General features: G+C 53.0%; 5 protein-coding genes across 6 annotated transcripts; 4 read left to right on the forward strand and 1 right to left on the reverse strand.

Moving 5' to 3' along the window:
* The first annotated feature begins 449 nt into the window (after positions 1-449).
* NCU04613 (HAD superfamily hydrolase) lies at positions 450-1882 on the forward strand. The gene is made up of 2 exons (XM_953763.2): positions 450-818; positions 927-1882. The coding sequence occupies exons 1-2, from the start codon at positions 673-675 to the stop codon at positions 1642-1644; spliced, it is 864 nt and encodes a 287-aa protein (XP_958856.2). The 5' UTR covers positions 450-672; the 3' UTR covers positions 1645-1882.
* On the reverse strand, positions 1591-4755 carry mek-2 (the record flags this gene model as incomplete). 2 transcript variants are annotated; one of them, XM_011396363.1, is made up of 5 exons in its annotated part: positions 1591-2649; positions 2729-2894; positions 2950-3481; positions 3546-3703; positions 3774-4755. In XM_011396363.1, 5 exons carry the CDS (start codon positions 4041-4043, stop codon positions 2597-2599), a joined length of 1179 nt encoding a protein of 392 aa, XP_011394665.1. In that variant the 3' UTR covers positions 1591-2596. The 2 variants fall into 2 exon arrangements, with proteins under 2 accessions (XP_011394665.1, XP_011394666.1); XM_011396364.1 differs by having other exon boundaries at positions 1719-2894; positions 3774-4043.
* A 2077-nt stretch (positions 4756-6832) lies between these two features.
* On the forward strand, positions 6833-11974 carry NCU04611 (transcription elongation factor spt-6). The gene is made up of 4 exons (XM_953761.2): positions 6833-7391; positions 7465-7647; positions 7703-11315; positions 11383-11974. Exons 1-4 carry the CDS (start codon positions 7224-7226, stop codon positions 11640-11642), a joined length of 4224 nt encoding a protein of 1407 aa, XP_958854.1. The 5' UTR covers positions 6833-7223; the 3' UTR covers positions 11643-11974.
* An 808-nt stretch (positions 11975-12782) lies between these two features.
* Positions 12783-16466, forward strand: NCU04610 (oxysterol binding protein). The gene is made up of 3 exons (XM_953760.3): positions 12783-13159; positions 13249-13325; positions 13399-16466. The coding sequence occupies exons 1-3, from the start codon at positions 13124-13126 to the stop codon at positions 16244-16246; spliced, it is 2961 nt and encodes a 986-aa protein (XP_958853.1). The 5' UTR covers positions 12783-13123; the 3' UTR covers positions 16247-16466.
* A 212-nt stretch (positions 16467-16678) lies between these two features.
* On the forward strand, positions 16679-20662 carry NCU04609 (hypothetical protein). Its single transcript, XM_953759.2, has one exon. The coding sequence runs from the start codon at positions 17040-17042 to the stop codon at positions 20490-20492; it is 3453 nt and encodes a 1150-aa protein (XP_958852.1). The 5' UTR covers positions 16679-17039; the 3' UTR covers positions 20493-20662.
* Positions 20663-21516: the final 854 nt, after the last annotated feature.

A 21516-nucleotide genomic window follows, 5' to 3' on the forward strand; every position in this document is an offset into this window, starting at 1 on the left:
TTGGGTAAGCTCGTCCGTCCCGCCGCTGCTCATTCGCACTTGCCATACTTCTTGCCATGTCGTGTATGGTAGTGTGAAGCAGGCAACTGGAAGACATCGAGCAATTGATCCATGTCTTGGACCATCATGATGATCTGAAGTCCGGAGTTGGAGTTAAGGTAGGTAGTCCATCATTTATTTGTTGGATTATAATTATATATTCCTGTAACCTTCTCGCCCCTTATCACGGATGACGTCCTACGCTACAATTCTGCAAAAGTAAATAAAATGTAAACCTAACCGAAACAAGTACTTTCCTTACTTGACAGCGGGGTTCTTGGCGGTGAAGCGGGGGGTGGTGAACTTCGAGCTGTTAGCAATTGTTATAGGTGGTAATGCGCTGTAGTGTAATGATAACGTATCGGCGATAAGTCATCGTCAAACACAATGGGACCCGACTTGGAAACCAAACATCACTGGTGCCCGCCGATTATCACGACTTTCTATTCTGTCTTGGCGCCTCAGCCGCAAATAAACAACGCCAAGAGCTCATAAAAACAGACACCACAGGACTGACAGACTGGCTGGCTGGCTTCGAATCTCACAGTACATATAACAGCTACTTGGGATATTTATTTACATCCCACTCAAACAAAAAAAAACCACCAAAGGATTCCGGGCAACCGCCTTCTTATGCGTCGGACACTTTTCATGATGAGCAACATTACTAACAACACTTCGAAACGGTTCTTTGCGCCGCTGAAAGAGCCCTTCACGGCGGCCGGCTCTCAACTGCGCAAGCTGGAGGGTGTGGTCTTTGATATGGACGGGACATTATGGTATGTTTTTTTTTTTTTTTTTTTCCGTCAAAATCAGCTAATGAAAATCTCACTTTCACATCGACTGCAATATTCCATACTAACACATCCATACCCCTCCTCCGCAAGCGAACCCCAAACCTACATGTTCGCACTCATGCGCTCCGCCCTCTCCATCCCCAAATCCACCGACATCCTCGACCACATCTACTCCCTCCCCACCCCCTCCGCCCAAGCCACCGCCATGGAATCCATCCGGTCCATCGAGCGCGAAGCCATGGTCACCCAAGTCGCCCAGCCGGGTCTGGTGACGCTCATGTCCTACCTCGACGCGCGCGGGATCCGCAAGGGCATCTGCACCCGCAACTTTGACGCGCCCGTGAACAACCTGATTGAAAAGTTCCTGACCGGGTCCGTGTTTCATCCCATTGTGACCAGGGAGTTTCGCCCGCCGAAACCGGATCCGGCGGGTATCTTGCACATTGCCAAGGCGTGGGGGCTGGCGAGACGGGCGGGCGCGGGGGAGAGCGGTGTGCCGGAGGTGGGCGAGGAGGAGCATGAGAGTGCTGCTGCTGCTGCTGCTAGGACGGAGACGACGACGACGAATGGGGCAAGTACAGAAGAGGGTCTGAAAAAGACAGAGGAAGGGGAGTGGGTGGCGGATGCGAGTGGGCTGATTATGGTGGGGGATAGTATTGATGATATGACGGCTGGACGGAGGGCGGGGGCCAAGACCGTCTTGTTGGTTAATGATGTGAATAGGCACTTGGTGGATCACGAGCATACGGACTTGGTGATCGAGAGGTTGGATCAGTTGGTTGAGGTTTTGGAGGAGGGGTTGTTGTGAAGGGTGAATGGGGAGAATCCGAGAATCGAGTTTGACTAGTAGCGAGAAGAAAAGGTTGAGAGGAGATGACGGATGATATCCAGACGAAACAACAGTTCTTTTTATCAGTTGTTTTGCTTGGATATCTCACAACAAATTACTTCATGCGCCCACTGATATACCTAGATACCCATCATAGACAGTACTCATTCTCCGAACAAATGCAAAACGGACAAGACATAGTTTCCATTCTGAGAAAGATCAGATTTCAGATGCAAACTCGGAGTTTCTCACACATACACTTTTCCTTCAAATCAAGCACCATCAACCCACCACCTCCCCGTTCCCTATACTCAGTCGACCCAATTTCCACTCATGATGGCCATAACCATAGCTACCCATTTGACAGAGACCCAACGTTCTGCTCAACAAAATGCTATCGCCGTACCACTGAGGTGAGCCAGCACCGTCAAGGTAGACCCGCTGATTGTTCGAATGACTATCTTCACCAAACCGGTGGTCTTGAGGCGCATGTAGAAAAGTGACATCAAACGCAGTCTGGGAAGGTCAACGTATATATGCAAAACACAGGGGGGGTAAACGGGCAAAGCGGAGCTGCAAAAGAAAGGGGGAGGGTTGAGTATTATTCATGCAAAGAAACATCCTCTCAAGATCCATCACATGCAACACTCAACTCAAAATCGGCCAGTTGGAGGCTGCATTGCGGCTTGTCGGCGACTTTCCCTCTGCAGTTCCTCCGCTGTCAACTGTCTTCGTGGGGGCGGCGGCGGCATCGGCTGGCCCGGAGGCCCCGGTCGGATGGGTAGGGCGAAGCCCGATCGGCTCGAGGACGAGGAACTGGTATACGAATGGCCGGTTGACATGGAGGGCCTCTTTTCGAACGGAGGATGAGGAGGAGGAGGAGCCTGCTGCGGGTATCTGGGCTGAGAGCCAGTCGTAGCTGCTCGGCTCCCTAGTCCCGGATGTACAGACGGTCCACCTGTGCGGCCAGCGCTGCCTGTTCGGCTGCTTGGCGGGGGTCGGGTTGGTACGCTTCCATGTTGATCACGAGGTGACACCATAGTCCCCAGAATCGGAATCTCACCTGAAGTGGGTGTAGGTTCATCGCTGGACCTTAGAAAATCGTGCGACGACGGAGAGAGTTGTGGCTGCAGATGAGACTTGCGGTTGTCCCGGTCCATCAAGCTGCAGGCCCACTCTCTCAGGTCGACTGGGGTTCTCTTCGCCGCTTGTACAAAGGGATCGCGGTCCTGGGTTTGGTGTTAGTAACTCTATGACCGCAGCAAAGTAAAAAGAACAACTTACAAAGAGCTCTTGAGGCGTCGGCCGCCTCTCGGGTTCCTTGTAAAGACACTTCTGGATCATATCCTCAAGGATTTGTGGGAAAGCATCGCTCTTGGGTAGCTTCGGTGCTGGCTCGTGAACAATTTGTTGGAGAAGGTCGAGAATACCGGCGGGAGCATTTTCAGCATCATCCCCAAGTTGATCACTGGCGAACGGGAACTTGCCAATCGCCAACTCCATGACAGTCAAGCCGAAACTCCACACATCAGACTTGACTGTGTACTTGTCGCCCTGGATTCTTTCGGGAGCCATGTATGTGGATGTACCCACAAAGGTGTCGGCGACAGAGTTAACTAGCTCTCCGGAAACACCGAAATCGCAAAGCTTGATGTGGCCCTTTGAGTTGACGAGGATGTTGGAGGGCTTGATGTCTCTGTGCATGATGTGGTGTTTGGAGTAGAGGTACGTGAGACCGCCAAGGGTAGCTTCAGCAATCTTTCCGAGGACATCAACGCGGACTGGACCGAAGACACGGGAGATACGGTCGAGCGAGCTACACAACCAAGGTCAGTCAGTCTCCACTGCGCAAAGAACATGCGGTCCAAGAGGCAACATACCCAACATCCATGTACTCCATGCACATGATCACATCGTTGTGCTCGTTAAGGAAGGCGCCATAGAAGGTGACAATGTATTCGGAATGGCAGCCGTGCATGATCTGAAGCTCGCGAACGATACGCTTGCGCATCTCCTTCTTGGCCTCAACATGGATAACCTGCCCATCGATGCTTTGTTAGCGGAGCTTACAACGGCGAAGCTTGGAAACCTTGGCTTGTCCAACATACCTTGCGAGCCATAACTGTATTTGTCGGGATATGCCTGACTTTGCTGACTGTGCCTCCGTTTCCAGCTCCCAACTCTTTGATGAGGTCCAGATCTTCGGGCCTGAGGTCCAGGTTGAACTCGATGCCGATCTCTAGCTGGGCATTGTTGTCGTCGTCTTTATCCTTGTAAAAGGTCTCGGCCGTCGGCGGGGGCTTGGGAGCGGCAGGAGCCAAGGCAAGACCTTTGACGTTCTTGCGCTTCATGGAGCGCGGGGCAAATGGGTCGGCCATGATGTCTGTTTGTTTAAGCGTAGTCGGGTACGCTTCCTCTATTGCGGTTTTTGTCTGGAGAGAGTCGCAGGTCCTGGCGCTCTCGTTCTTCTGTCTTGGATGTCTTGACAAGTCGAGGACTGGAGGTGGGAGGAGGCGATCAGAGATAGAAGCCTGATGCAATGCGATACGCCACTTGTACGGAGATGAGATGTGGATTCCGAGGTCGACAACCGTCAGGCCGGAATGCCAGTGCTGGGGATTGGGTATTTGTTATTGTTGAATCAACCCAAGGCCAAGGTAGAGGAGCGGGAAGGCGATCGATTCGAAACTAACTGTCGTAAAACCAAAAGCAAGGTAAAAAGGGGGCCAAGGGTCTGCGGTTGGTGATGATAATAACCCTTTGATGCCGTCGTCCAGTATCCCAGTCCCACAAACGCGCTATCAGCTGAAGGAGAAAGAAGACTGGACACTAAGTCGCAAAGACGAATCGCTTTTGGCGGGGATTTATTCGAAGAGGGGAAGCCTTAGTCCAGGCGGTGAAGGAAACACCGAGTCGAGGGAACAGGCCAATGTTTTTAGGGTGGAAAGAGGTTGAAAGTGTATGGTAGAGGGAGGTGGTAATAACCTACGCTGGGTCCCGTCAGGTCTCGCCGTTGTTCTGTCCGGTCACAGTCCCAAGGTGGGGTCTGGTTGTGATGAGAAGAGGGACGGGAACCTGATGGGAGCTAGGTCAAGAGGGGGAGCACCTCAACATGGAGACGGAGAGTGTGAGAGCACCGAAAACGGTAGTATCTAGTCAAAGCGTGCAATAGACCATTAGATTTATTTTTCTAAGCTTCAATCATGTTTCTTTACCCTGTGAAATTACCATGAACTGAAACAGGAACAAGTTGTTGGCGCAAATGTCAGTACCTAACTTAAGTACTAGGTATACTGAAGAAAGTAGTTTTGACCCTTTGTCTTAACGTATCTTGGCAGCACCAAGTCTTGAAGATGTCCAACTTGGCCGGTAAGGAACTGAAGACTAGGACCCCAAAGCTACCTTAATGAAGAGAAAAGAACACCTACCATTGACGAAAGACAACACCCATTCCACTTGACAAGATCAGTAGCCAGGTCCCGGGTGAATGATGGTATCTTTCTTAGCCCAAGAAAGGGGTAATTGTACAGGTAGTTGCACTCTCAAACTACAGTTTCCGTGTTGAGCACGGCCTGCGATAGTGCTTATCACTAGCACAGTGGTGTATAGCGGTGCTCACTAACTCCGTCACGCACTGCCACCCACAACATTCCACACACTACCTACCTAGAGATAGCGAGGTAGGTCTCAGCCCAAGGACAACCAAAGGAGGGGCGATCCAGAGGTAGAGGTACCGACCTCGTCGGTTCCTGAGGGCAAAGCACAAGGTTTCCTGGTGATGCGAAGAGCTTGGCACTGGTGGGTCTGATATGATTACATGTAACTCCAGTAGTGTATTTCAAGACATGGCTTTGTTATAACGCACTATTTCTCTTTTTAATATCTGTAACTTCAACGGTGGCGCCATTATGTGAGGCAAAGAAGTCGAGAGGGACCTGTGATTTGAGTTGCAGAAAATGGGATGGTGTTTGTTACATTCGGTTCAGACCTGGATCTGGGGACGGCACACCGTAGTGGGGGGGAAATACAGTGCGGACTCTGAGAGAGGTCCGGACGAAGCTATTCCCAGGTACTTAGCCATACGTACTTATAAATAGACGGTGCCATCTTGCGCACAGCCTATCTCCAGTGGACCCTGTGAAGCTCTTGTAGTGTAGCTCGCTTACAGGCAAGAGATGAAGAAACTCTCTGGCACGCATGTGTCCCTGTTACCAGCAAAACAAAAGAAAAGTATCAACATGCCAATGACAGGACCATCTTCAAGTCTAACCGCAGCACAGCAAGCACAGTGCACGTCATGTTCGTACAACCCCAGAGCTCTCAAGAAGCGCGCCATGAGATGTCGAATCAAGCAAAATACCGCTGTGATTGGGCATGACCAGAACCAACAGTCGGCTGTGATCCGGATGATGCCAGGGACTTGTTCGAGATATGCGTGCCAAATGGTGGGTCTAAGCGCGGATGGCTGGGGATCATGACCCCCCGAAGAACATCTGAAACCAAAGATGCTCGGTTCAACTCAAGTGGTGAGTTCCATGATGCGCGGCATGAACGTCTCTCAGATATAGTTTAGCCATGCGGATCCCAGAGTTCAAGCATGTCGGCGACTGAACTTTGCATAAACATGCCCAATGTGCTCAACATCATAGTTAGAGCTTCCGTTGCTAGCTCCCCTCGAGGGCATGGATAGTGTCGGTTGGTGTCGGTTGGTGTCTGTACACGGCACCATATGCTCCGATGTGCACTTTACAATATTGTTTTTGTTTTTTGTTGTTCTCCTGACAGATGAACTCCAGATTGTTTGGCTGTCAAGATGTATGGTCGTGACGGTCCGAGACTGGCCTAACGAAATCTGTGAACTGTTTTCGCACGAACCCAAAGGGCGTTGTGACATCCTCGTGAGCAAAATGACAAGCACAGTAAAAGATGCCATCACAAAACATAAAGAATTCGGGACAACTGGAAGTTGGTGATGGGGCTGCTCGCCGTTCAATGTTGACGAAATGCACGGGCCAAGCCATGTGTTCTTTCTCTGTACATAACAGTTCTATGGCCTGGGCCTTGGCGAGGCTGAACGCGTTATGTGGCGCGTGGCGTAACAAGTTCAGTTGGAGGGTATGTACAGGGGCGGGTGGCCGGGCCTTGCTTGGCCCGCCGTCTTGCTCCAAAAATTCGGGTCTGGTCGACACTACACAATTGACGTGCGTGCACCGACCGACGTGACCTGGCGGCAGGCGAACCACCTAGGAGCGAGCAGCACGTACACGGCGGCAGCAGCAGCAAGCGGGCAGCCTTTCGGCCAGAAAGGTTCAGGGCAGTCGCGGTCAACTCAGACCTCCTTCAATTGCTAATCACTTCTTTTTCACCAAACGAGCTCGCTCTTCACCCAACTTCCTCCTGTATTCTTCTTTTCTTTTTTTCATCAGCACCCTAAGAGCGACTGTTGCTCCCATCGAAACGCGCTTCATTTCCAATTCCGACCCTCTTAGGCGGTCGAGACTTGTCCGAAAAGACACCTATTTACACACCAGTTTGCGCCACCCCAACCAGCCGTAACCATGAGCAACAGCATGCGCGACTTGATTGACGGCGAGGCCGAGCTCGATGACGAGGAGGATGATGAGTCCTTTGATGAGGAGGCCGGCGACCGCCCGAGAAGAAGACCCAACATTGATGATTCCAGCGAAGAGGAGGAGGACGACGAAGATGAGGAAGAGGCTAGAAAGGTATGCCGCCTCTGGCCCGATGCTGCAACATAGCTCCGGTTGGGAACAACGCTGACACACCCACCGCTCACAGATTCGCGAAGGTTTCATCGTAGACGAAGATGAAGAGGACGAGGCCGAGGATTCGGATGCGCGCGAACGCCGTAGGAGAAAGAAGCGCCGTCGTGAGCGCGAAGAGGAGGAGCAGCTCGACGAAGAAGATCTCGACCTGATTGGTGAAGCGATTCCTGAGTGGGAGCGGAAGCCACAACCCCAGGTATGTGCTCTACGGTTTCCGGTGATATCATCCAGTCGGCTCACCTTTTTCCAAGCAAACCAAGTTCAAGCGCCTGAAACGGGGTCATAGGGATGACCACCGCCCCACTGAACGTCGCGGTCTTGCCGAGATCTTTTCCGATGAGGACGAAGAGCACGATGATCGAGGCTACGGCCGTCCCAGCGGCCGGGCTCAAGCGGACGAGTTCGACGACTTCATCGAAGATGATTACCCCGAGGATGACGAAGAACGTCGACACCGCGAAGAAGATGAGGAGGTTGCTCGTCCCAAGGATAGGGGCCTCAACATCGACACAACCGGCCTCGACAAGGATGCTCTCGAGGACATGGATGCCATTTTCGGTAATGGTGAAGATTACGAATGGGCGTTGCAGCTGGAGGAAGAGCAGGAGCACGCGGAGCGAACAAAGGAAGATATCGAGTTGCAGGATGTCTTCGAACCTTCGCAGCTCAAGGAGAAGCTTCTTACCGACGAGGATAACAGGATTCGGTTCAACGACGAGCCTGAGCGCTTCCAGCTCGATCGCAAGGCTTTCAAGAATCTCCAGATGACGTCCGATCAGTTCAAGGAGGAGGCTCGGTGGATCAGCAACCTGATGCTACCCAGCAAAAATCTTTCCAGTGAGCTTCACGGTCCGTTCAACAAGGCCGTGGGCAAGGTCCTCGAATTCTTCGTTATCGACGGCGTCGAAGTTCCCTACGTTTTCCAGCACCGAAGAGACTACCTCATCCACGCCAAGAAGATGCGCAACCCGAATCGCCGTGACGATCCTGACGCTCCCGAATATACTGTTGACGCCGAGAAGCTCCTTACCCAAGATGACCTGTGGAAGGTCCTGGATCTCGACATCAGGTTCCGGTCTTTCCTGGAGAAGCGTAACGCGCTAGAACAAACTTACGACAAGCTCAAGGAAAAGACCCGGGACGATATCCTTGAAGAGATGATACGCCAAGCGCAGTCCATTGAGGAGCTCCAGGATCTCCAAGATTACCTAAACTTCCAGTATTCGGCGGAGCTGAAGGACCTTGCTGCCAACGATAATAGCGCACAGCGTGAGATTAAGAGGGCCGGTGGCAGGACAGCCCAGTTTGAACGCATCCGGCGATCCAATGCCTACAAGTTTGTCCAGGCACTCGGAATAACGCCTGATCGTCTTGCCAAGAACATTCTGCGCGAAAGCAGCAAGGTGACCTCAGAGGACGATTCAAGGCTACCAGATGACCTGGCCGACACATTGGTAGACGCCGATTTCCCGACCGGCGAGTTGGTCATCAATGCTGCTCGCCAGATGCTTGCTGAAGAAATGTTTGCCAGTCCTCGGATGCGCAAACACTTCAGGAAAAATTTCTACGGCATGGGCATTGTGAGCTGCCGTCGTACTGACAAGGGTCTACGCAAGATTGACGAAGCAAATCCTTACTACGAGGTCAAGTATCTCAAAAACATGTCTATCGCCGATCTTGCCGTTCGCCCGGAGCTCTTCCTCAAGATGATGAAGGCAGAGGAAGAAGGGCTCATCGAAATTAAAGTTTCGCTGGAGAACGACCGCGAATTTAGGCAACAACTTTTTAGTGATTTCGCCTCGGAGAACTTTAGCGAGCTTGCCGACAAGTGGAACGCGGAACGTCAAAAGGTGATCGATTTGGCCTTTGACAAGCTGGTAAAGGTTATTGTCAAGGGTGTGAAAGACTCCTTGCGGACGGCGTGCCAGGATGAGCTGCTTAAAACCTGCCGTGAGCTTTACTTCAAGAGACTGGATCAAGCCCCTTATAAGCCCAAAGGTATGGTTATTGGCACGACTCCCCGCGTGCTCACGCTATCGAATGGCATGGGCGATCCCAACCGTGAACCTGTATCCTGGGTCTCGATGGATGAGGATGGAAGGATTCTCGAACACGGTACCTTTACCAACCTAGCTCGCGATGAGAGTCAACGCGAGGCCTTGGCTGAGCTAGTCAGGCGTCGGCAACCTGATGTTATTGGCATCTCCGGTTTCTCAGCCGATACACACCGTCTCATCAAGGACGTTGAGGGTCTCGTCAGTGAAAAGGGACTGGTCGGCCCCGAATACGATGACCCGGAGACCAACGAATATCGCTCTGACCTGCTCGAGGTGATTGTCATCAACGATGAGGTCGCCCGGCTGTACAAGGACAGCCCTCGTGCGGTTGCAGATCACCCAAGCCTCAACCCGATGACCCGGTACTGCATTGCTCTGGCTAGATATATGCAGAACCCCATGAAGGAGTATGCGGCCCTTGGTAAGGATGTCACGTCACTTCAAATTCATCCCTACCAGCAGTACCTTCCTCAAGCAAAGCTGCTCAAGCACCTCGAGACGGCCATGGTCGACATGGTCAACCTCGTCGGTGTCGATATCAACGTGGCGATGCAGGACGCCAATACCGCGCATCTTCTTCCCTACGTCGCTGGTCTTGGTCCCCGTAAAGCACAACTGCTTATCAAGGGTATCAACAAGAACGGCGGAGTTGTCACGTCTCGTGACGAGCTTGTCGGCGACCCTGAGCGACACAAGCTCCCCGTCCTTGGCCCTCGCGTGTGGAACAACTGTGCCAGTTTCCTTTTCATTGAGTACGAGCCTACGAATCCTGAGTCCGACCCGCTAGACAACACTCGTATCCATCCAGAGGATTACGATCTCGCTCGGAAGGTGGCAGCCGATGCACTGGGCCTGGACGAGGAGGACGTCAAGGCCGAAACTGACGAGAACGGTGCTGGTGCTATTGTTCGCAAGCTTTTCAAGGATGATGAGCAGGACAAGGTCAACGAGCTCATCCTGGAGGAATATGCCGAACAGCTTGAACGCGAGTACCAACAGCGCAAGCGTGCTACGCTTGAAACCATCCGGGCTGAGTTGCAGGTGCCATACGAGGAGCTGCGCAAGAAGTTTGAAAGCCTTACGGTGGATCAGGTCTTCACCATGCTCACGGGTGAGAACCGCGATTCGCTCTGCGAGGGCATGATCGTGGCGGCCAACGTTCGGGTAGTCAAGGATGATTTTGCCATTGTCAAGCTGGACTGCGGCATCGAGGGACGCATTGAGTCTCACGATGTTTCGTACCGCCACTCCATCAAGGATGTGCTCCATGTCGGACAGGTCGTCCAGGCCAAGCTCATTGATCTCAACCGTAAGGAATTTGTGAGCAAACTGTCAATGAGAGATGAAGAGATGAGGCGGCCGTTCCGAAGACACTTTGACCACGGGCGCGATCAGTGGGATTACAGGAAGGAGGATGAGGACAGGGAGGAGCTTCGCGAGAAGGACAAGAGCACGGGACGTGCGCAGAGAGTGGTCAACCATCCTCTATTCAAGCCCTTCAACAGCACCCAGGCCGAGGAGTATCTTGGCAGTCAGCCGTCTGGCGAGGTTGTAATCCGCCCTTCTAGTAAAGGTAACGATCACCTTGCCGTGACCTGGAAGGTAGCGGATGGTGTGTTCCAGCATGTCGACGTGCTGGAACTACAAAAGGAGAACGAGTTTGCTGTCGGGCGTGTCCTCCGCGTGGGCAAGTACACGTACCAGGATCTGGACGAGTTGATCGTGGACCACGTCAAGGCCATGGCCAAGAAGGTGGACGAGCTCATGCAGTGCGACAAGTTCCAGAAGGGCTCCCGTAATGAGACTGGTAAGTTCAGCCGCCTACCCTGATGCTATTCATGATGATGCAAGATGATGCTAACCAAGACCAACAGAGAAATGGCTCACCACGTACATGGACGCCAACCCCAACCGGTCGACATACGCCTTCTGCATCGACACCAAGCACCCCGGTTACTTTTTCCTCTGCTTCAAGGCCAGCCGAAACTCGCGAGTCAATGCCTGGCCTGTGCGCGTCATCCCTCATGCGTTTGAGCTTATGAAGAGCCAGTACCCAGATGTTAGGGCCCTCTGTAACGGCTTCAAGCTTCGGTACCAGAGTGAGATGTTGAAGCAGCAGTCAGGAGGCAGATAGTACTTGAACAGGTCCTGGCATTGCAGACGCAGTGGGGTTCCGATGGGTGTTTGCTTGATTGGCTATAGGGTTTCGGGTTTCGTTGTTTCTCTGTCTTTTGGGAATTGGACCGCAGTGGACGCTGGGGCTTTGAAGAGGCAGCGCATTTATTTATGGTGGGATAGACTTTAGGTATTCACATCAGATTGGGTCGTGGATCATGAGACCTTGCAAAAAGCCGATATAAGATAGTCAACGGTGGAATGGGGAGAGGCACTTGACTTGAAGAGCAGTAATGAAGAATTACAAAAAAGGTTCATATGGCATTTAATCGGACAATACGGTCAATGATCCAACTTGATGTGCCGGTGCTCGTTTACAGCTCATTGACAAACATTTGCGACACTTTGTTGGACAGATGAACAAGACTGTCATCGCCAAGAAAAAGGGGCACGACTGGACGGATTCGGTGTTAAGTCCCAACAAGACACCGAACCGTTTAATAAAGTTCTATTCTAGAAACCGGCAAATGCCATTCTAGTTGAAAGACCGACATCCTGGATGACAACACACATGCCGAGGTTGCCGACGACCTTCTGACCAATGAAGCCCGCGGAATCATGTAAGGTGTACTATAAGGCTGAGCGCTAGGCAACCTCCAGCTAGGCAGTAGCATGGCAGGTCGTCGGGGTGACCATGCCATTCATCGACGCCATGCGATGGCTCTCGGTGTGATACATACATATGTAAACGTGGGTTGGATCGGGGTATTATTGTTTCAACTGAATGAGGTGAGACATGGGGAAAGGAAGGGAGTAAGTAGTGAACACAGTACTGTAAGTAAGAAGGAAAGCGGGCGATCGGAGGTTAACCAATTGTCCGCTGACCGGGCCCGAATGTCGGGACGGATGGAAGCTCCGTTCGGTGGGGATTGAATTGGCGTTGGGTAGGTCCTTAGGTTTCCATTGTTTTGTTTCCCCCTGGAATGCCAGGCGGGCAGGCGGTCTGACGGGAACACAAGTGGAATTGACGGGAACGCCCCTGTCGGCTGGCCATTGGGTGCTACGGTGGGTTGATCGGTGCCTGTGACCGTTCTGCGCCGCCCTGTTCCATCGGATGTTGCCAGTTTAATTGCTGTAGTGGTCCCCGTTCACCACCGCCCGGCTTTTTCCCTCCTTTCGATTGCACTCACGTCGTCGACAACATCAACAAGACCCCTAGTCTTATACCATAACATCCGACCGTATTGGAGCTTTGACTACCTCTAATGGGTCGCCTCCATCACCAGCCCATCCATTGATCACGGAAGCTTTGTCTCCGACTCTGTGTTAACGCGGACAGAGTAGCTGCTGCTGCTGCTGTTGTTGAAGAGGCGGACAGGCCCCACGATCAGACCTCGGTTACCGCATTCCTTCATTCATTCATTCATTCATCCATCCATCCAGTCACCCTTACTGTCATATATAGCACGACACCCAAGCTCCCGATCATCGTCTTTCACCATGGCGGGCATCGAGCAGCTCGAGATTCACAGCAAGGTATACGCGCCCTGACCTGTTCAAGCCAAGCTTTCATGGACTTCGTCAACGGGAGTTGCTGACCGACGAACCGCTCTTTACCCCCTTAGTCTTACATCGTGCGATGGGTCAAGGTTGATGAAGGCCATACGATATCATGGAGCCTTCAACCACACAAGAAGTCCATGTACGGATACCTACGAATCCCATAACTCTCTCTTCATAGACATTGGCTGACGTTGCGACCAACACGACTACAGCAACTTCGCCATCGTCAAGCACCCAGGATCTGGCGGTACAGCTGCCGGCTCCCAGACCTTCGAGGCCACGGCCACCCCCGAACACCCAGCCACCGAGGCCGCTGTGTCGGATGCGAAATCAGGCCTGTTCAGGAGAGATGCCAGCACAGCGCAAGATCAGCTTGCCAAGAAGGGCTTTATCCCAATCCAGTGGCACGGCAAATGCGAGGCCGACAAGGTTACAGTGGGCACCTACGACGTTACCAGTGCTGGCATGTACGGTCTCGTCTTCGACAACACCTTCTCCAAGCAGACGTCCAAGACGGCCACGTTTGTTCTGCTTACCTACCCCACCGGCGCCCCGCCCCAGACTGCCCACCATCTGCCTACCGTACAAGCGGGGGCCGGCTCCAACGCCAGCAGAACGAGCTTGGGAGCAGGTACTACTCCCCGGCTGGGCGCCGCCAATTCCGACTCGGTCGATAGTCTACCCAGCAATGAGACGGCCGGGCGTGGCCGTGCTGCCTCGAATGCGAGAAGTGAGGGCGGATTTGTGCCGGGCGCAACCTACCACGTCGGTGTGCTTCTCAAGAGACGTCGCAAGAAGGGCCAAGGTTTTGCTAGGCGCTTCTTCTCCCTCGACTTTACGACTTGCACGCTATCCTACTACCACAACCGCAACTCGTCTGCCCTGCGAGGAGCGATCCCCCTGAGCTTGGCCGCCATTGCCGCTGACGAAAGACGGCGCGAAATTACCATTGATTCTGGTGCCGAGATCTGGCACTTGAAGGCGTCTGGCCCAAAGGACTTCAACGACTGGGCCAAGGCCTTGGAAAAGGCCAGTCGTATTGCTCGCGGTCTGGAGACCCTCCCCAACGGCGCATCCCTTGGTGTTGACAGGCCGGCTTCGCGGCCCTCCACCAGCGTTCCCAGCGCACAGCAGGAGGACGAAAGAGAATGGGCGCAGGTCGAATCCTTGGTCAGCAGGGTTGCAGGAACCAGAGATGCTCTCAGGCGCCTGGTCAAGGATATGGCTGCCGAGAAACAGGCGCCTGGTGCTAGCCAGGCCTCGTTGCTCTCACCCAACACGCCAGCGATTGCGGAGGACTCTGAGACCTACTTCACTCCCTCGACGGAGTCGCGCAGGCCGTTTTGGAAGCGCAAGACCAGCAATGCTTCGCCGGGCGCGCAACCAGGCGTTCAGGCAACGGCTGGAGCTGCTCTGGCGGTGCCATCGCCAGCCAGTGCGACGGCCGTTGCGGAGGAGCGGAACCCATACGATAACTGCGCGGCTCTTCTGAATGATTTGGATTCTGTGGTGGTTGAGTTTTCGCAGCTGCTGTCTAAGAATAAGCGCCGAAGAATCCCTTCGCAAATGATGCCGCCTAACATGATGCCTGCGGCTTCCAGAAAGAGTTACGAGTCTACAGCGTCTACCATTGATGAGTTCTTTGATGCCGAGGCTGGTGAGCAGGGCGGCGCGGGACAGAACCAGGTTATGATCATTCGTCAGAGCGAAGAGGACATGGCCGGCTCAGATGCGGAGGAGGTCGATATCCACGACTCCTCATCCGTCTCTTCTGTCGAGGAAGAGGAGGAGTTTGAAGGCGTCGGTACAGAAAACCATGACAGTCTGTTCCCCGTTAAGCCCAAGTCTCTTGCGCCACTGCCTATCACGGACACGGTCACCAGACGCACGACGATTCCGGCCGCCAAAGTGCCTCCTCCCAGTCTCATCGCGTTCGTCCGCAAAAACGTGGGTAAAGATCTTAGTACGATCAGTATGCCCGTTTCTGCGAACGAGCCTTTGTCACTGTGCCAGCGTATGGCGGAGCAGCTTGAATACGGCCAGCTTCTCACGGAGGCTGCCAAGAAGACTGACGCGAACGAGCGTCTTCTGTATGTTACGGCCTTTGCTGTCTCCCAGTTCAGCAACGGTCGCGCCAAGGAGCGTGCTACGCGCAAGCCCTTCAACCCTCTGTTGGGTGAGACGTTCGAACTGGTGCGGTCCGAGAACGAAGTGCCTGGCGGGTTTAGAGTGCTGGTCGAGAAAATCTGCCATCGCCCTGTCCGCCTCGCCGTACAAGCCGACAGTGCTCTGTGGTCTTTCTCCCAGTCGCCGGCTCCTTCGCAGAAGTTCTGGGGTAAGAGTGCCGAAATCACTACCGAGGGCCGTGTGCGGGTCAGCCTGCATCTCCCCGACGGCACCGACGAGCTCTACAGCTGGCACATAGCCACCGTCTTCCTCCGCAACGTTGTCTACGGCGAGAAGTACGTCGAGCCCGTCGGCAACATGAACGTTAACAACGAGACTTCGGGCGCCAAGGCTGTCGTCGAGTTTCGATCGGCTAAGGGCATGTTCGGTGGCCGAGGCGAAGAGGTCCACGTCGAGACGTTTGGTCCCGACGGGTCCAACACGGGCCAGGCGCTCACGGGCAATTGGACGAGCAGTCTCAAGACTGCCCCTGGAGGCAAGGAGATCTGGAAGGCGGGCAGCCTCGTTCCCAACGCGGCGAATACGTATGGCTTTACGACCTTTGCCGCGTCGCTGAATGAAATCACACCCCTGGAGAAGGACAAGTTGCCGCCTACGGATAGCAGGTTGCGTCCCGATCAGCGGTTCCACGAGCAAGGAGATCTGGACTCTGCTGAGGAGTGGAAGGTCAAGTTGGAGGAGGCGCAGAGAGTGCGTAGAAAGCAGATGGAAGAGAGAGGAGAGGAGTATAAGCCGAAATGGTTCGTCAAGGTGGCTACGGGCCAGGACGGCGAGGAGGTGTGGAAATTGAAGGGCGGGAAGGAGGGGTATTGGGAGGAAAGGGCGAAGAGTGGCGGGCAGTGGACGGGGGTGCTGGATATCTTTTCGGGGTAATCTGGGAGATTTGGTGAGAGTGAGTGAGTGAGTGAGTGAGTGAGTGAGTGATATGGAGTCGTGAGGAGGTAATGTCTAGTCTAGTATACTGAAAAGCCAGCCCAGCGTGCGAGAGCGAAGCATGTCATACTTGGTGTCTAATTTCGTTACACTCCTTATATTGAGTATCACTACAGTACTACTAAGAAACATTGAATGATGAAGAAGAAAAAAAAGGGGGTTTGTTGACTTTTGAGCGATGGAGGTACACAGTTTGTGGTACTGTAGTCGCACCCGCCGTGACGTCCGGACGTACAGTATCCACCAAAGGCCGAGCCCATGCCGTTGCCCTGCAGTCCGCGGGAGAAAGTGGGGGGAAAAAGAAAGGAACCGGGCCCGATATGGATCGATGGAGGGACGGATGATTTTAGAGCCAAAAACATTTTTGAAAAGCATCGATCCGCGATTTTGAGAAACATTAGAGTGGCCCGTGCCCGCCGATGCCCCTCAACACCTTTAGATTTCAGCAACTCTGGGAGCGCGCATCTTTTCCACGGTCCCTTTTCCGAGTATACACCATACAGAGCTTTAGGGCAATTGAGACGGCGACTGTCGATAATACGACTATAGAATCTGACGACGAATCACCGAAATCCCGCGACAAGCACACAACAGCAGAAGCTAGGCGAAAGAAGAAAGTACATTATTGATACCCGAACCACCTAGCGCGCAACGCGACACAGCGACTCCGACCACGATTCCAACACGGCGGCTGCGAGGAAAGCGCCGTCCGGAAATGCCCGTGTTATAGCCAATGTCCCTGGGAGTCAAACAGCTATGGAGAGTCTTGTCGAATCCCAATGGCGCTCGCGGGCTCTCCCTGATTCCTAGGGAGTGTACCCCAGCACTAGCTAGAGCAGCTCCCACCAGCAGCAGGTCGACTCTTCGCGCCCTCCACAACCAAGCGCCGTCGCTTCCCGACCAGTCTCAGCCTGACGACGCCGAGTTCGAGGCCAACGATGTACGCCGGCGGCAGCACACTACTACTGAGATACACGACTCTGGCGAAAACCCCGCCCCCGCCGCTCAAACACCAACAGAACCATCACGAGCATCACCACCACCACCACCACCACCACTACCCCGAGAAGAAGCTCAGGAACAAGCTCACACACAAGCCGGGGACGTACAGGATTGCCAGAATGATTCATCTCCCGCCAAAAAAGCCAAAAAGGCCAAACCGGCCAAACCTAAACGAGGTCGAGGCTCTGGCCTGGTCAACCGTTTGGCCAAGGTTCCGGTCCGCGCCCATCCGGTGCTCGAGTCCGTCTTCGTCAGACCCGTCACCGAATATCCCGACCAGTACGAGACACGAGGGAGCGTCAGGACACACATGAAGGATAACCACCGTCAAAAGATGGTCATGGGAACGAGAGTACCTAGCAATCGAACAGACTGGCGCGCCGTTCTTCGTAATCTCCTTCAATCGACACCCATGTACCTCCCCGAGCAGTTCGCCGACAACGTCAAGGTCATCATACCCCGCGAGACGGCGCCCCGGCTCCTGTCCGACAGCGAGTACAGTGTGTGGGATATCAAGTCTCGGACCAGCTGCGGGATGGTACTATACAGGGCTGGCGATGCCGGCTATGAGGAAGGGACTGAGGACCAGCAACCGTACCTGATCATCTGGGGCCATCACCACTCGGTCAACACCGCCATTGACGAGATTTTGGGCGTGACAAGGAAGGTCACCATCATCTCCCGAACCAAAGGCACGGAGAAGGTACTATGGAACGGTAAAGTGGACAGCAAAGAGCCCATCGTGTTCGTTTCCGCCCACCGCACACCCTCTCAGCTGGCGCCCTACCACGTGAACATCCGCGCCGACGAGTTTCCCAAACCCGAGGAATGGACCCGCAAGACCTTTGAGGAATACGTCGACGCCCTGATCAAATCCCGCATGCCCTCCGCCCTGGCCTCCAAGCTCTACCCCGAACACGGTTGGCACGAAATGGCCGTCATCGAACAGCTTGTCGCCGTCTTCAACGACGAAGTCGCTGCCCAGTTCGTTACCAACGCGGCCTTCAAGATGGCTCTGCACTACATGACCCGCGGCGGCGAGACCTGGCGTCCTGAGGTGCTCTCCATGTTCAACTACGCCAAGAGCGGACGCGTGCGACTGGACGTCGGAGTCTTCAACATCCTCGCCGAAGCGGCCGTCAAGACCCGCTCGTTGTATCGCTTTAGCGCAGTTTTGTACCTGTTGGTCACGCACGGGTACCAGCCCAACCTGCGCACCTGGATTTTGTTCCTGCGCATGTTCGAGGCCGAAGAGGTCAAGCGCTACGTTTTGCAAGCCATGCACGACAGGGGGCTGTTCAACGCCCGCGGAGCACTGCGCATGGTCGCCGACGAGATGGCCCCCCACGATGCGTACCGCGCCGTTCAGCTGGGTTGGGACGTGCCCACCTTTTTGGCCAAGCAGGACGAACTCTACGGCGCCAACAGGAAATGGGTCTCCATTGACGCGCTCAACAAGATCTTCCACGTGTTTGGTTCCTACTCAATGTTCGCCGAGATCCGGCAGTTGCTCGATCTGATCTTCGCCGGCAAGCTGATTGCGTATCCGGATCACGTCACGGTCAATACCATTCTTACGCACTGCAGGGCGCAGAAGAAGCTGGATCTGGCTGTCGAGTTCATCCAGCTGTTTGAGGGTCACCGCGCCAAAAACAACGAAACCCCGCTGAAGCTGGATAACTTGGCCTGCGACATACTCTTTGACCTGGCTCAGTGGCACAAGAAGCCGCATGTGCTCAGCACAATCTGGCGGTATGCCCATCTGGTGAACTCTACAACCTTCCATATGCGACAGAAGGGGACTATCCTGTTGAAGATGGACGCAGGGAAACTAAAGGAGGAGAAGCCGTTAAAGAGACTCAAACTGGGGGATGAAGAGAGGGTGCTGTTTGTGAGAAACCTCTTACTGGGCGAGTTTATCCAGGCGAATGGTGGCGACGAGGTGTTTGGGAAGATTATTGCCGGTATTGCCAAGAGAGAGCAGAAACACCAGCAAAAGATGGAAGAGATAGATGACGATGACCGAATACCGCCCTCGTTAGGGGATTGGTTCCATTCTCAGTCCCTCCTGGACCCCTCCTCCAGCCCGACAATATCCCCATCATCATCATCAGCAGCAGCATCATTACCTGCCTCTTCCTCCAACCCCGACCACAACCGCAGCAGCATCCTTCAACCCCAATCACAATCCTCCGCCAATGAACCAGAATCAACAACATGGGGCAACATCTACGGCTCCTTCCGATCCTGGTCCTTCGCCTCCAAATACCTCCACCTCGAACCCTCCGCACCCATCGGTTCCCTCCTCCAGCAAGCCCTCGACCGCGATCGCGATCTTCACTTGGCCCTCCGGACAGAGGGGCTCGACAGACATGCAATTGAAGAGCTAATGAAGCCGGTCGAAATCCCGACAAAGTTAAGACCCAAACCGGCCTTCGAGGAGGTGAAGAAGATATTTAAAAGAGAGGGGGAGGTAACAAAGAGGGGGGTTAAGAAGGTTGGGGTAAAAGAAGGGGATCGGGATGGAGATGAAGAGGTGCAAGAAGCGATGGCGCTTGGACCGGTGGATGGGCAGGCGTTGGATAACTGGTTGAACGGTGGTGGTAGTGGTAATGAGGTTGTTCCTGCTGAGAAGAACGCCCATGTCGACGAGACTGCGGCGACTAAGCCCCAGCCTACTTCTCTTCCGGACGAGTCGAAGAAGGTGGTAGTGGAAACACAAAAACAAGAACAACAACAACAACAACTCACGGCCGCTACGGTTGAGGCTGAGGTTGAGGCTGAGGTTGAGGTTGAGCTCGAGGCTAAGGGGTCACCAGAAAACAAAGTAAAAGAAGAAGAAGAAGCTCACAAGAGGGCTGAAAAGGAGACAACGACGACGACAAGCAAATCCAAGACATCACCAGCAGCATCAGCATCAGCATCAGCATCAGCACCAGCACCAGCACCAGCACCAGCACCAACACAACCGACGACATCACCACTCACAACATCATCACCACTCCCAACACCACCAACGACATCACCGCAATCAACAAAACCAACCACAAAACCACCAACCAAAGAGAGAAAGACAAAAGAAGAAGCCGCCAATCTTAAACTACGATTTCCGTCTTCGTCATCGTCGTCATCATCATCGTCGTCAGGCAAGCGAGTCAAGTGGGAGGATCTAGCAGATCTGTGAAAGGAGTACGGAGTAGTAGTCACCGAGTTGAAAGGAGATTTTTTTCATGTGTGATTTTTTTTGTCTAGTTGGAAGGGGACAGACAAACGAAAAAAAAAAAAAAGGGAATGCGTTTTGTCAGTGTAAATTTTAGACTTTTTTGTACAATAAGATATCTATCGAAACTTGACACTTACTTCTTATATATATATATATGAGTTGTCGTGAAGGTTCTAGAAATATGGGGTTGTGATGGAACGAAATGGCTGGGATGGAAACCTCCAAAAAAATAAACATAAAAAATAAAAAAAAAATAAAAAAAAACCAAAAAAAGTCTACAAGGAACGGTTTTTTTCTTTTTTCTTTTTTTTTTTTTTTTTTTTAACCAATGCGATAGGTAATCTCATAGAAGGATTTTTGGAAGGGCCGGGATGGGTAGATTGGGGATAGATAAACGGGATAGAGCGCGCGGTCTTTGGAATGGGAGTTCATAGCTTTGTAAAGGTATGTATGTATGTGTGTGTGCGTGTGTGTGTGTGTTCATTATGTGCGCTGCCTAGTATAGAACCTGATTCTAGAAGAGTTTATATACCGACTAGCTGTTTTTTTCCCAGCTCATAGGTGTCTCTGTTATAGCCTGCCTGCTTTGTGGAAACTGTAATGGGATGATAGTCTATAGGTTAGCATAGGTCCAAAAGGAACAGTTAAATTGGACACTTCAAGGAATAGGTAGGTGCAGTCATTACTCAACGAGGACCATTCAATAGACCCATAACAGTGAAACATACCCAGGCTGATGCGAATAGCTCTCTCTCTGCCTTTGGCCAATAATGACCTTGACGTCCAGAAGATAATACCCGTTGTTCCTTATCCCACTGATAGTAGAGGTCGGTTATACGCATTTTCACCTTCAATTGCCATTTGTCTAGAAGGAGATAATACAACTATGGGTGAAAGCAAACCCCATCAAGGCATTTGCGGTAGTTAAAGTGTAGGCCGAAAGAGTACACTACTGAATTAATTGTATAACGCCAGACTATTCGCT

Source organism: Neurospora crassa, linkage group V (genome assembly GCF_000182925.2).
Source record: "Neurospora crassa OR74A linkage group V, whole genome shotgun sequence".
Taxonomy (NCBI): domain Eukaryota; kingdom Fungi; phylum Ascomycota; class Sordariomycetes; order Sordariales; family Sordariaceae; genus Neurospora; species Neurospora crassa.